Source organism: Platichthys flesus, chromosome 16 (assembly GCF_949316205.1).
Source record: "Platichthys flesus chromosome 16, fPlaFle2.1, whole genome shotgun sequence".
Classification (NCBI taxonomy): Eukaryota; Metazoa; Chordata; class Actinopteri; order Pleuronectiformes; family Pleuronectidae; genus Platichthys; species Platichthys flesus.
Window position 1 is genome coordinate 13,029,703 of NC_084960.1, and position 15,779 is coordinate 13,045,481.

A 15,779-nucleotide genomic window follows, 5' to 3' on the forward strand; every position below is an offset into this window, starting at 1 on the left:
GGTTATTGACGTAGGGGAAAGGCAAAGAGGGGGAATAAAATAACAGCAGATGTCAGTGGCCCCTAACGGAAAAATAGATTTGCTGCTTTTGCCCTTAGAAAGTGGCCCCTTGTGAGGTACCACGAAGATCATTTTAAAGTTTTAATACATCCTCTAAACATGTAGCTGCATTTTCTGTTTGCGTTGAACAGATGAAGTTGCTGGCTCCTGAGTTCGTTCTTGGCATCAACTTCTGTAATTAGCACCTTTTTTTTTTTTTTTTTTATTGAAGGAGCTGATTGAGCAGATTTAAGTGTTGTCTTGTGTCTGTGCACATGTACGCATGAATCTGTCGAGCCCACGTCCGGATAAAAAAAAAAAAAGACTGTCTTTCCACATCTCCGTCTTTATTTTTAGAGGCTGGATGCTGATGAGAGAGAGAAAAGCACGGGAGTGAGAAACAGCATCAAAAGTGGGGAAAAGGAGGGAGAGCAAGGAGAGAAAAAGAGAGAGGGATGAAAGGAGAGGAGCAAGATGGTCAGTTTGGGGGGGGGGGGGGTGTTGGTTCCTCTGTGGTTCAGGAGAGTGGTAGAATAAAATGCAACGGGATGAGAGTCCTTCTTCCTCTCAGTGAGCTGGAGAGCGAGAGCGAGGGAGAGCAAGAGAGAGAGAGAGAGAGAGAGAGAGAGAGAGAGAGAGAGAGAGAGAGAGAGAGAGAGAGAGAGAGAGAGAGAGAGAAGGGGACGTAACCACACCAACCTCTCACTCGATAGGGGAGCAGAGGAGAGGAGGGGGCTCCGCCGCTATTGCCGTATAAAAAGCCAAGCCTGAGAATCCGGCACCACAAACTCACCACACACACATACACACACACATGCACAAATAGAGATCCAGTGACTGCTCTGTGTCTCTCACACTCTCATCCCTCTCCCTCCCTCTCTCTGTCTCTCTCTCTCTCTCCCTCCCTCTGTCTCTCACTCCATTCCTCTGGGCTCTGCATCCTTCTTGCTTCTTCTTCCCACTAGTCAGAATGTGTTTGTAAGTACATGCTGAATGTCTCCCTCTGTATGCCTGGGCTTCCTTAAGTCTTTTGTATGTGTGAGTGACTGGTTGCCTAGTTAAGTGTGACTGAGCAGAGCAGTGGGGTGTATCAAGTGTATGTGGGTCTCTGTCTCACCCTCACACACTCGCCGCTCCTCCTGCAACTCTTCTCGGGATCTCTGGGTCCCTCTCCTCGGTGACAGGCTCCTTACACTAAGCAGTCACCATTTCTGCTCCCGGGAGACCCACGCTGGCAGCGCAGCCCCTTCCCCGACTCAGCATCGGGAGGAAGACCCTGGTGGCGGCTGCCGTAGGGGTTATGCTGGTCCTGGTGCTGGTGGTACTCATCCCTGTGCTCGTTAGCTCAGTGGGTACAGATGCCAGCCACTATGAGATGCTGGGCACCTGTCGCATGGTGTGCGACCCCTACCTGAACAAGGGCACTCCGGCCAGCAGTACCAGCTCCACCAGTCTCCAGGCTGAGGCTGAGGCGTTGAGCGACCAAGGCAACGTGCTTCCACCCTCCACCTTACTGCAAGGCCCACAGGGGAAGCCTGGCAGGCCAGGCAAGCCCGGACCACCTGGACCGCCGGGGGAACCGGGCCCACCAGGACCAGCTGGGCCTCCTGGTGACAGAGGGGATCAGGGAAGGACTGGGATTTTGGGTCTGGGGGGAAATGGAGCTATCAGCACAGCCACCTACAGCACGGTGCCACGGGTGGCCTTCTACGCGGGGCTTAAGAACCCCCACGAAGGCTATGAGATCCTCAAGTTTGACGACGTGGTCACCAACCTGGGCAACAACTTTGATGGCATTTCGGGCAAGTTCATCTGCAGCATACCAGGCACATACTTCTTCATCTACCATGTGCTGATGAGAGGAGGGGATGGCACCAGCATGTGGGCAGACCTCTGCAAGAACGGCCAGGTTAGTGCTTTCAAGGTTTCCTCTCCCCAATGTTAACATCTCAAACTCTGAGGCTCACTCTCCTCTTCCACGTCCTCTGTGGCTCTGTCCTAGACATCCATACATTGCAGGTAGCTTTTTTTTTAATCTTCTTAAAGCCAGTGAATAAAAAGTGACTTTGCGAGTCAGGCGTGCGCATCTGCCATGCGCCTCTAAAGCCCAGAGCGCACAGCTGTGACACCCGGCGCGCCCGGAGATAAAGAAGTGTTGACTGGTTGGGACCCGCGTCCCCTTCCTAGCATGATGCGTCCTGACATTGCCGCGTGCACAAATGCGATCCAGGGGACGGTCACGGTGTAGGTGTGAGCCGGCATGAGCCGGTGTGTGCGCGCCGGTCCGTGCGCCTTCACGCCGTAACGTTTGGAGACCGATCGCGCGTTCCATGTTTTCTCTTTTTCCTCCGCTAATCCCACTTTGTGTCGGAGTGCTGGACTTGCAAGTGAGGATGAGAAGTTGCAGGAATTTAAAACAAATCCAGTGGAGTAGAGATGCGATGCCATATACTTTAGTTTTGTGGAGTGCATGCGGAGGGACGTGCGCTATCGTATTTGGAGATTTGACTTTTACGCATGATTTTCATTAATAACATTATTATTATAATTTAAAATAATACAATATTGCATGGACGAGAACACACGTTTCTATAACAAAACACTCAACTTTTAGATCCGATCAAGTCTGCTCGGTACAGGTGTAAGGAGTCGAGGGGAGGGGTGGGTTTAATGGAAATTACACGGATAATATTTGGACAACACTTTGTGTGTCTGTGCAAACCCACCGCATGTTGCCGCTGCATCCATCGGTCTCTGCAGTCGTGATAAATGCATTAGGACGTCTATATGATCTATTCACGGCTTCTTTGATGCATCGCTTTAATGGGGCGCTAATTTAGTTTTGCGCCCCTCGGGGTCTTCTCAGGTTGGTAATGTGTGCCAGTGTAGTGTGCAGCTCTCCGATCAGCCCGTCAGATCGTTTCTCTTCAAAGAGGCTTCGAAATAACGTTTTGCCGGTGACACAAAAAAATAGGAAAGAAGATGAAATTATTTGCAGTCATTGTTTGATTTGTGGCTATAACTGTGCCTTTATCAGTTTGCCATAAAAATGAAATGCATTCATGTTAAATTGGAAAATAGGCAGCCTGTCACACTTTAAACACTCCAAATATAATCCTGCAAAATGTCTGCAATCAAAATCAGTCACTTGATAATTGATAATTAAAACTTTCTAAAAGCTGTGAGAGTTCAATTCAGGGTTAAAGTGCATTATATCCCAAGAGACCATGAAAAGGAAGAGGTTAAAGGGCCGCCTTTATTTCATTTCACACATTGTCATGCATCTCTAATGTAGAAGCTCCACAAGCTCAGCTGCACTTTGGGTCTTGCAAGGGCGTAGCTTTGGTTTTTACCTTCCTTTCTATTTTGGACAGACGGCCCAAATCATACTCACACTTGCTTTCTGTCTTGAGTTCTCATTCACACGCACACGTGTCCTCACACATGAGCACGAACAGAGGCTTAATCTGCAGAACGTGGACTTGAACTGAGTGCGAATACATTGATTGATTAAGTTTATTAAATGCGATCGATTTTGAAGACGCAGTTAGAAAATAAAGGCATAAAAACATCTGCTGTGAGGCATTTTCACGACCAATCTGAAAACCTGTAGATCTGTCCCTTTCACTTTGAGGATTTGGGCAACACAAGAGTTTCATAACATGCATGTGGCCACACAGTGATGCTCAGTCACATCTTTAAATTATATTACCAAAATATTCTTGTATTTTTTTTTCATCAGAGCTCACCTGAGCGCCTGCAGCTCTTCTGCCTGTGAGTCTGTGTTCCTCTGGCTGCTGCTGACTGAGTTTCCCGAACAAAACATTGCCTGACATCAGCAAACAAATCAGCTGGACAAGCTGATGTGGTTCACTTCCTTCGTAATGTTCATGTTGTGATGACCCACATGTGGGAGGAACTGTGCTCTGGAAAGGAGGAGGGAGGTGTTAAATAATTTCTTCAACTCATTTCAAAGAAATGGATTTTTGGACGGATTACAGAACACTGTTCTTACCTGCCCTGAGCTGTTACCTACACTTCAGCTCTTCTTTAAAAACACCCTTTTTCGCATAGGGAGGCAAATTTTTGCTACACAAATTACACGAAACCTTTTAACCATAGCTATGATCCGCTTTAGATTCCCCACCCTGGATCAACCAACTCCACCACTGCGTCTGATGGACTGCAGCTCATCACACATATATGTACATATCCTTAGTCCTCCACTCTGAATCCCAATGACCACCAATTTGAGAAAAAAATGAAATATGGCCACTCATAGTTGCTGGACAGATCCTTGCTGTAACACAGAGGGGAGTTATTCAAAAGGTAATTATCTTGTGCCCATAGATAAACAGTGTTCTAATGAGTAATGGTGACAGACTTTTTTACTTTACATGTTGAATGATATCACAGCTTCACACAGAATGCTATTTATAGTCCATTTCATGAACATTTGGGATTTCTGATTCACCATCATCAGAGAGATGAAACTTTAAAACAAGATACATCACAAAGACCTCTGCCTCCTGAAATCCAAATCCACCAACTGCTGCCGCCACCTGCTTCAGATCATTTTCATGTTCCTAAGTTTTTTATTTTTGGGGTACTGAGAATTTCAGATAAACAGTTCAGCAGAAAGTGTCCGGGGCCTTACATTGCAAGTGCTGACACCGTGTGAAGGTGGAGATAAAACAATTGGCTCTATGAATCTGTTCGTCTTGCCAAGGCAGCTAGAGGTTAACTCCTCCGCCAAGTTCACAGCCGCCAAGAAAAAGAGTTACAGCGATCACCTTCTACATGTAATGTCTCACTCAACAGGAATGTTTATGGGTAGGCGTAAAAGCATTGATATACAGTATAATAGGGGAAGGAGAACATATGTTCCAATAAAAGGCCTTCTGTTCCCGCTTCATTGTGCTCCCAAGAGGAGGGTGTGGAGGTACTTAAGTTAGACGCACACAGTGTGCATCCCCAGAGACCTGTGTAATGTTTGTAAAGTGGTAACTGCTTCTCTGTCTCTCTCTGTCCTATGCAGCAGAGCACTTGCTGCGGTGTTTATTAGGTCGTTGGTCGACAGCGAAGGCCCCAAAGCCTCAATCTGTGTAAATGACGGTGAATGGTTATAAATGTTGGGGCCGGCTTTTGCTACATCATTGATGAAGTGCTGAGATCAAGCGAAGGCTCCTGCAGTCGCAGCTCATTAAGGCTGCAAAAAGCTGCCCTGTGAGGTGGAGCAGGGGGAGGCCAGGGAATTGCAGACAATACTAGTATTTTATCATCTTTTGGCTTTAGTGCAGCCGAGGCTTCCCAGGCCCTGCAGTGCTGTTTCCATCCAGCGTGTTTGCTCCTCCCACTCCAGGGGTCCTCCCAAGCTGCGTTCAACATCAACATCCATACTTTCACTTCTTCTTTTTTTTCTCCACTTCCTCTATTCACTTGCCAGACTGCAACCGAAGAATCGCAGCGTTGTCCCCAGGACTTTGACACTTTTCTAGCGAGACCAAAAAGTCAGCTTCCTGGTAAACAAACAAAATAAGGAATCTATTTTCGGTGCGGTACACTTTAGCGGCTTTCCGAGTTCCTCTCCGCGAACTCTATTGGCTCCTCCATCGCCTGCTCTTTTACTCGCTTGCCAAGTATTCCACCAACCCTAAACTCTCACCATTAAAATGCTTTTCCTCCGACCTGCCTCGAACACCCGGAGAGACGCGGCAGTGGCACGGAAAACGTATCGGGGGCGACGGCAGACGGAGAGAGAGACAGAGGACGTAAAAAGACATGGTTATTGTGCTATTGTGCTACCGAGTCTATTTAATTGTAATTAAAAAGCTTGAACCAGATCCAGGATTTGTGTTTGCGCTTCTCCCCTCCGTTCCCTTCTTAATATTGTTATTAATCTGCAAAACCGTTTCGGAGTTAATTAAAAGCAATGACTTCAGCGTCAGTCTCTCAAGAGGACCATAGTGAATAATCACTCTGTCTCCTTCTTTAATAAGCTTCAACGTCCTTCGTGCACATGGCTCTTCCCTGGCAATTACTGCTGCAGTCTCACTACGCACACATACACACATGCTCATACACACGCGCGCAGGCCTTGCACCCCCCCCCCCCCCCCCCCCAACCCCCTAGCACCGAACCCACTGCCTTTGCCCCAACTGTGCTCTGCCCTCCATCTCTCCTCTACGCCTTCGGTCTACAGGAGCAGACAGAAAAGTTTCATCTTAAAAAAAAAAAGAAACATTATTTAAAAAAATGGAGCATCTGGATTGTGGTATCACCCAATCGATTTACACCCAACACACAACGCCATCAATATTCCCCGTTGCTCTCAAGTGATGCATTGCACTGTAACAGAATGGGTTTACGGCGCGCCCTCCAGCTCTCAGGTTTTTTTGGCTTCTCGGGCTCACCTCGCTTCAGTGTCTCCTCAGCGGCTCTGTTTAAACCTTAAGTGTTGCTCGGCTCTGCTGAGTCGCGTGTCATCTCCCTGTCAGAGCGATGGCCTCCGTCCGTCTCCGCCCGTGAAGGCACCACCAGGAGGGGTTTTTCGGCTCCGGTGCACATGACGGCCGTTTATCCTGCCTCAGTGTATCCAGGTGAAACCCGCACATTGTGTTGAGCGTGCGGTGTCGATCCAAACATCAAACACGGGAGATGAGCCATCTGGACGAGGGGCTGCTCTGTTTGATTTGATTTTGACACCCGCTCCAGAGAAATGTGTGAATCACAGAAATAGAAATCATTCAACAGATTATCACTCAGGCTGGGTTTTTTTTTTCTTTTAAGAAACAAAATCTGAAGGACTATTGGGTTAGAGGTTATCTCCACTGAAACAGCAGTACTTAAGATTGATTTTAACATTCTGGTAATGTTCAGTCCTGCTATTCGTCATCGTGGTGTGACTCCGGCACTGAGAGGCCTCTGTGTGTCTGCCGGGCGCAACAGAGAGACTCTGTCTGAAATATAGACAGGCAGGGTTTGAGAGAGCCTCCCTCAGTCCCTCGGCCTCTTCGCCCGCAGTATTGATCCCCTTAAGTGTATATGTGCATGCACGTGTGTCTCTTTCCTTCTTCTGACAGACCCGTTTCTCTCCGTGTGATGTACATCGGGGCACTTCTTCTATAATCAGCCTGAGAGGTATGTGGAGGCGGACCTTTGGCCTTGATCTGCTGTGTAATTGGACATTGGATTTGACACTCCGCCGAGTGGAACATTAGAGCTGGCCTAATTAGGTGCGAGGGCTATTAAATGAAGATTGGCCCATGTTGTTAGGAAATACCACACAGACTGGAAATGTCAAGATGACACCGGGCTGTCATCGGCAAGCACGGGGAAGAAAATCTATCATTTACTGGTGAAGTTTCTAAACTTGCCCGAAAACTGCCCACCACTTGTCTGTAATAATTCAATTTACTTTTGAGGCATTTTGCACTGGGCTGTACAGACAGGCATGAGAGCCCAGCTGGCGTCTCACATTCGGCAGCAGCAGCTTGTGGAACGCTGCTGTATAATCTCATGTACCGAGAGATATCAAAAAAACACACAGTTTAAAATAGGCTATGGGTTTCCTCCTGTGGCCAGCTGACTCAAGGATGCAATGGTGTTGACTCACAAGGCTTCTTTTATTATAATGAGGGCCATATTGGAGACAGACAAGTGCCCCTGGCCCTATTATGCAAACATCTCTCTCTCTCGGTGTCTCCCCACGCCCCTGACATTTAGCCGTCCCCTAAATTCATTCCTGGGCGACACCCGCGATCACCCCCTCCCAGAGCGGCGGGCCAATGGCTCCAAATGACTCAGGCTGCTGCACGGCGCAGTGTGTTTAACACCGACCGCCTCCCCCTTTAAAACGAATACGGGGAAAACATCAACACTCTCCCTAGTAAGAGAGGATGAATCAGATACTCTATGAATAATGCATGTCAGAGCAAAGCTGACAATTTGCCGATCATCTTAGACACTCAGACGGAAACTCACTTGGCCTCGTTTTTCAGTGGAGTCTTTTCTATTTGAGAAAAAAAGGGGAAACCCGAGCGCCTCAGGGTTACTAGGAGGCTCACTGGAAAAACACGCTGGGCTTGAACAAAGTTGGACAATTTTACAGTTAAAGCCTCTGCTGCGAGGGCTGATCGTAGTTCAGGTGCTGGCGCTCGAGGCAGACAGCGTACCTCGCTAATTAACGGGATGTGATGAGTCGGACGCAGGAGAGAGAAGACCGGCCGGATCGCGGGTCAAAGTTGGAGATCTATTTTTCCTCCCACCACTGTTTCCTGAGCAGTTTTTCCAGGAGTCGTCTTCCTCTCTCCGCCCTCTGTGTGTTCCCGTTACGCCGGGCCCCCTTAGCGGTTCCTGCAACGCTCAGATCCGGTATCAGCGGGACACGTGATAAACTAATGAACTAATGTCTGACGCCGGATTCACCTCCAGCGTGGCTGCGAGCAGATTAACAAACAGCGAGAAGGTTTGAGCAGTGAAAGTCGTCCCGTTTCAAAGGAGGCTGAGCAGGTACAAAGAGAACAGCTGGTGAACTGAATTCAGGAGGCCTTTTCCGACTCTCGTCTGACAGATGGCAAATGTCCTGTTACCATGTCACACCTCTCATCGTGTTTTCTCTTTAATTCTCCGACAAATGGACCTGTAGCGCGTAAGGAGACCCGACGCTACCTGATTATACAACTCTCCGGCAACCCGTCGTGGGTTTGCCGTCCTCATTATTTCATCAAAACCTGCATCCCACGGGTGTGTTTGTACACAGGGATGCATATGGATGTGTGTGTTTGCCCCTCTGTCACATTGAGTGTGTGTATTTGTGTGTGCGTGTGTGCGGTCAAGCGTTGGAGCGGGCTCGATAGCAGTGGCAAGCCGGCTAAGCTGCTATTAAGCATGCAGTTCACGGCTGGAATGTTCAAACACAATTAGACAGCAGTGCACTTTGATTTAGAGAGGGCCGATAGACTCGTCGATTCAAAATGGAGGCTCGGCGTCGAGTCAACAAATCCCCTGTCAGAGCGGCCACGAGACATGTCCTTGTCCCGGTGACAAAGCCTCTCGTAAGATCACTGTCCCAGAGCGACTCTGCAGCCCCCCCCCCCCCCCCCCCCCCCCCCCCCCGGTGCCAGACACAACGTGTAGCCAGGGCCTCAGATTGTCGTCGTTTTCATCAACAGTGTGCTTTAACGGCTTAAAATGAAAGCAGAGCAGCCAAATGAGAGTGGTGTAAAACATCTTTTTAAATAAATTGCAATAGGATCTGTTGGTTGTAGTTGAAATCCCACAAGGCCGAGGAGGAGTGTTTTGGAACGTGCCGTCTTCGGGGGCGGCATCTTTAAACAAAAAAAACCATCATTATTGATAACTGCGGCTTCCGTAGTCACAGTTAAACAGTGCACGCGTTAGAGAGGATCCACTCTTCACTTTCCCAGGCACACCATCGTCCGTTAAGCCCGTGCGCAGCCTGGACTTCTCTTGCGTCTCCACTCCAGAGTGTTGTTCAATCAAAGCCATCACGTTGACGAAGTGACGGATGCAAACACGCACGAGCAGCCACGAGGAAGACAACATTGCCTGACACCTCATTTACCATCGCCTGGCTCCGGCGCTTCACAGCCTCATGCTTTGTTTGTCTTGTCAAAGTTGCTCTACATACGCCGCGTCAAGGTCACGCACTGCCAATTGGCTGTTAGTCCTGCTCATCTCTCGCTATACGTCTGCCATATCCTACATTTGAACCTCTGGCTCATGTGCCTAACAAGTTCTTTGTGTGAAAGAGGAAAACAAATAAATAATTATACAGTAAATAAATAAACTCCCAGATCATTATTTCAAAAATAGCGAGAGGTTTTATTCATGCGTGCTTATCATTGAAGGCAAACGAAGGAGGCCTCGACTGCGGCAGTTAGAGTCTCAGAAGGGGATAAAAACCATTAGAGCGAAGAAGCAAAACAAAACAATAATATCAATGTGAGAGAACTGGAAGGATCGGGGCTTTGCTCACTAAAGGAAAATGTTATATTTTTACCTCCTCCACCGGTCAGAAAGAAAATCGGTGAAACGACTCCCTTGAAGGAGTCGTAAATTTAGCTCCTTAAAGAACAATCAAGAAAATAATTCAAGTTACATAACCCGTCTCTGACATTCAGGTTCCCGGGTCCTGTGTGAACAACTGTAAAGGCAAATATTTTCTTAAACTTTCATTAAAATCCCGACTGACAAATCCACCTGAGCCGACATCACCAGCCCCCACCCCCCCCCCCCCCCCCGCTTCCGCTACCGCCACCGCTAAACCTCAAAAGAGGTAAACCTCTAATAAGACGGTGTTGACTTGGCACACTCAGGGCACATCCCATCATATTAATATGCACTGGACACCGGCATCTCGGAATCAGAACAGGAGGCTTTGTTTGCACATCGATATGAGCTGCGCTAGATTTAATCAGGAGGATAAACAATAAAAAAAAAAAAAACTGTACAATATTGAATATATTACTACTGCATCTTAAAACCTCACCTCGGAATTTCATTATTCAGATTAGCCTTTAATTTCACGCCGACGCAACCGCTACAGTCGACGGTGTGGTTTTTAAAAACTTTGAGACAAACCTCAGATCTTCTCTTTTCTTTCCCGATCAGACATCCTGTCTGTGCCGTGTGCTTTGATAGAAGAAGAGAAGTTTGTCTTGTTCTCTGTGCAGCCTGAGAACGATTAACGAAATGCTCCTTCCATGTGCGCATGCTTCATGATATCCAGACGCACAAATTCTCCTTTTTATTCACTTTCACCTTCAATTACAAACTCGAGTTGTTTTTACTTAACCATCAATGATGTCGCTGAAAAAGCTGAAGCAGCGTCAGCCTTGCTCCTCTCTGCTCCATGATTCAGCGCCTGCGAGCTGAAGGCGACGCGAAAGAAAACAGCTCGTCTATGTTTGGAAATCATTCAGTGGTGTGAGCATCTGTTGGATAGAAAAAGGACAATAATTACTTAATGGTTTAATAGGGAAAAAAAAGAAATTGTTAGCTGCAAGTAATTAAAATAACTTTTCATTTTGGGGGAAACTTCTGAAAATGTCTGTATTTATCGTTGAATCGTGGAAGATAGCAGAGACCACGAGAAGCAGCTGAGGCAGTGGAATATGAATATATGGATCTCACACCTATGATGGATATAATGATGTGTTGTGAAGTGATGGGGTGTAACACAAACAGTCTGGTTTAATCAGGATCAACATAAGGTGTCACAGATATGGCACCTTGCCACTTCAATGCTTTTTACAGCAATGCTTCTTTCCAGTGCAGGTCTGCCTCGTTGTCGTTGTGCGGATGTGGAGAGAGGCACTTCACCCACTCACTTCTTCCCTGGGCAGAATTTTCTGACAAATCTTTCCATCATTAGCAGTTTGAAATCCGAAGATTTATACCAATAGTTCCCTAGATACAAATCCATCCTTCCATGTTACAGTTATTATTCAGTTTATAAAAATCTTTAAGTTTGCTGTTTAATAAAAAACTTTGCACCGCCTCCTCACAACCTCCACATCTGGAACCGTATGTTCCCATCGGCAGGTTGTGGTAGAAAATCGACAGGAGACGAGAGTTTAGAATTAATGAAGAATTAGTATCAATTTCACCGAATCCACAGAAAGAGAGTGTTTGAGTGAGAGTACAAGCACTTCAATTAGAAGCACAAAGCGCCAAACATGATTTAGAGGAGGTTAGCGTGATATTAATTATGGAACAAGGGGATTGTTTGAGTAAAACCTTAAATATATTTATTTAAATTGTGCAAAATGAATTGTTGGGCCAGCCCGATGTTGTCTGTGTGGCCGCCCCAAAGCTCCGATTTAAATCTGCCTGCAAACACCGAGGCCAGGGCCAGAGCGGACTTTAGAGACCTGATAATGAGCCACAGGAAAACACTTGGAACACGCATGAATTATTGATTCTGATTCAACCCCAGTGACCAGACTAAGTGACTAATTGGCTTATTTAACCAGTGGCTGCTTTAAAGGATGTACAGTTGCTTTCTTTTTCATCTCCGGAGAGAATAATGATCCTCTCGTTCGACTGTATTCTATACCAGTTATGACTGATGCGGGTGTCCTTGTTAGTAACTGTTCAATACCGCTGACAATCAAGGCCGACTATTAGCATTTGGCGAGTGGAACATTATTGTTGTTGCTTCTGCTCTGTAAACGTACACATTGGACTTGAGGTGAAACAATATCTTCGAGGTTACAGTCACTTCATTTCATTTTGGGTTTACATCTGGGTTAAAAAGTTACTTCTTTGGGGGATCAAAGTTACTGTAACTCAAAATGTGAAGGTTGACTGTTCAGTTCTTGATTTTTCAGGGAATTATGTGAGAACTTTGAGGAAAAAAAGGAATTAGTTATCGATGCTCGTGCAGTTTCACGCAGATCCAAAAAAAAATCGGGATCCAGTGGATTTAAATGCGGTTTCAAGGGGTGTGGTCTATTTTTAGCCGCTGTTCGGGGGCATATAGGGCTAGAAACCTGTAACTAGCACTAAAGTGTAGCGAATTGTGGCTTTAGCTATGAGGCTTGTTTTAATTTAAATGCTTTGTTGGGCCTCAGGGGAGGTGTGTCCTTTACAACCGCAATAACAGTCTTAAATCTGGGGAACTTAAAACGACAGTGAGTCCTCCACTGCTCACCCTGTATGAACGTATCAGTCCGTTTACAGGTGTTGGAAATCTCAAATGCAAACCTGGACAAGGCGTAAGGCCTCTTGAGGATCCAGAGGGGTGCGTGCATAACATTATTTATTTAATAATGGTATAGGAGCGCAGTATTAATCAGTGGAATACTTTTAATTTTAAAAGCTCACCTGTGTGCACACCACATATGCAGGCATCATCCAGTGTGTGACTGACACTGTACGTCTCTTTACTTTTTAAGATTAAGATAAAGATGCATTTATTTATCCCAAACACATGCACAGACATGCACAGGCACACTCATGCAGATAGGGAAATTTTACCTCTGCTTTTGACCCATCTGGTGCAAGTCACACAGAGCAGTGAGTAGCCATGTACGGCGCCCGGGGAGCAGATGTTGGGGGAGTAAGGTGCCTTGCTCAGGGGCACTAGACAGGGTGGGGAGAATCCTCTTGGATTTTTTGGATAGATCAATGCAGGTTCGTCTTTTTGTTGTTTCTCCGTGGAGTCGAACCAGAGACGAACCAGAGACCTTTTCTGCCCATAGTCCAAGTTTCTGCCACTAGTCCACCGCCTCTCTTTGTAAGTTTCCTTCAGCAAAAACAACATGTACAAAAAGTTGCGCGTCCGAAAACACGCGACTTCATTTATAACATTGCAAGGTCATTCCAACAGACGATCTACAGCTGTGTAAATCTCTTTCACGCCACGACACACATGCTCGAAAAGCACCTCTATTGTTTTCAGCGCCCATTTGGCACCGAAGCTCTGCTTTCCTCCCCAGAGAGCGAGCGAGCGGGAGGGAGCTTGTTTGTGATGGAGGTCTTAATTAGTCAGGACAGGTTATTTAGAAGCTGCTCCAAAGAGCCAGAACACACACACACACACACACACACACACAGGCACGCCCGCAGACACACGCATGCACAAACACACACACGCAGTCAAACAAGGGTAAACGTAAACTTTGCTTTTTTTTAATCTTTTAATCATACAAATTCACACCAGAGAATCTATACGTCGTATCATACTCAGCAGTCGTCCTTGATGTTTTTTCCTATATTGTATTGCTCAGTAATTTCCTCCAGAGTCCGACGCCCCCAGAGTTGGCCCTGGTGTTAGGTTTCTCGAACTTTCTCTTTCTGCAGACCTTTTGTTCCGATGCTCAATGTTGGTCTTCTATGAAAGACCGATGGCTAGATTGAAACCATAAATCTGCTTGACAGAACGGCCTGAGGTCTGACTGACCCTCCGGTTGCTCCTGTAGGTTTAATATCAATATGAAGAAGTACTTGAGCCATTGGTGTGTCCAGTGTAAAAACGTTGGGGTTTGGCATTTCAACAACAGATAGTTTTTATTTGGGTATTCCCAAACTGACATGTTCTCTTTTTGAACAACAAATTTCCCTTTGGGCTGCAGCAGTAAGTGCTTTAAAGTCTAGTGACAGTTTTAGGTTTTCTTTGCTTTCCTTTTCATGGCTTTTCCATTTTCCTTTATAGCTGTGTTGGTCATGATTGTTGTTTTTTTTTCAGATAAATGATGATGATATCTTGCTATATTTTCAATAGATGTTTTGGATCTGAAGTCCTGGGCTTTCTCGATTAGAATAAATCGATCAATAAATAAGAACTGTGGCACTTATATTCAGGCGTGTATGCAACTGCCTGCTATTCCCAAGCTGTAGAAGCTCCCCTTGCTACTTTCGCCTGATGTATATATTTTATGCAGATCTTGCTCTTGTATTAAAATATATATGTATTATAGATATCAGGTGGGATTTGCTCCAGCCCCCTGCGACCCTTTAAGGATAGGCGGTATAGATAATGGATGGATGAATACATTCTTTTCTAGTATTTAAATAACAAATGCAGAGGACTCTGCAGCCTGAGAGGTTTGTTAGAGCTTCAGGTTTAGTAGCAGAAACCCACAAATGTGAAAAGAGTATTTGACAATATGTGAGAGAATGTCTTTAGAATGAGTATTAAGTGCTTTCCTGGACTTGAGCAAATGTCCCTGAAATGTTCTGCATCTAACGAGACGACCTGTTCTCCTACATGTTCGTGTGCCCCTTTCTTTCTTCCAGGTTCGTGCCAGCGCCATCGCCCAAGACGCTGACCAGAACTACGACTACGCCTCCAACAGCGTCATCCTCCATCTGGACGCGGGCGACGAGATTTATATCAAACTGGACGGAGGCAAAGCCCACGGCGGCAACAACAACAAGTACAGCACCTTCTCCGGCTTCATCCTCTACGCAGACTGAAGGCACACAGACCCAGAGACAGTCGGACGGGAAGTGACAGAGAGGAAGAGTTGTACGACTGGGGGGGGGGGGGGGGGGGGGGTTGTGTGGGTGTGTGTTAAAAAGCCGGAATCCTTCCTAGTTTTCCTAAATCTCTCCATCATCACGGACACCTCTGCTTCGTATCCATCAAGCCACGGCATCCAGGCTCTGTAGCCGAGCCTGGACGCAAAGCTCCCGAAGGACACACTGAGAGGGGGACGGGCCCGGCGGCGTGGGAGGAGTGGGACGTGGGGAGGAGGTGGGCTGGTTTTCTTCTGCGCTCCTCGACATAATGCCGACGTGTCAGAACCTCCTCGCTTTCATCGTCTCTCCTCTTCAGCCCTGCCCCATTGCACAGAACAAAAATGAAAACCCTGCAAAAAGTGGATGATCTCACCTCCTCTTTCCACAGCGGGCAACAGTCGGCCGTACTGTCGGTGGACTCCATTGACCGAAACTTGTAGTGTTGTTTCCGTGTAATATCCCTTAGATTGTGTCGTTATTTTGTAGACAAGCATAATACTCTACACAGATGAGATTTAAAAAATAGAATATATTTGTCCAGTGTGAAGATTTCTTGTTAGACTGAGAGAATGGGTTTGTGAGATGTTATATGTGATGCAGCTCCGAGATGTAACTGCTGGAAAAACTAATTCCTCAACTTGAGACTGTCAGTATTACATGGCAGCGGATGTTTCTCTCCATCACTGGCTATAGCAAGGCTATTATATATATATTGTTCATGTGGAGAATAACAATATATCCTGCACCGT

At 46.5% G+C, this 15,779-nt stretch overlaps 1 protein-coding gene across 1 annotated transcript; it reads left to right on the plus strand.

The window, feature by feature from the left end:
- The first annotated feature begins 838 nt into the window (after window positions 1-838).
- LOC133970396 (C1q-related factor) lies at window positions 839-15,360 on the plus strand. Its single transcript, XM_062407197.1, has 2 exons — window positions 839-1,948; window positions 14,806-15,360. The coding sequence occupies exons 1-2, from the start codon at window positions 1,340-1,342 to the stop codon at window positions 14,983-14,985; spliced, it is 789 nt and encodes a 262-aa protein (XP_062263181.1). The 5' UTR covers window positions 839-1,339; the 3' UTR covers window positions 14,986-15,360.
- The last annotated feature ends 419 nt before the right edge of the window (window positions 15,361-15,779 follow it).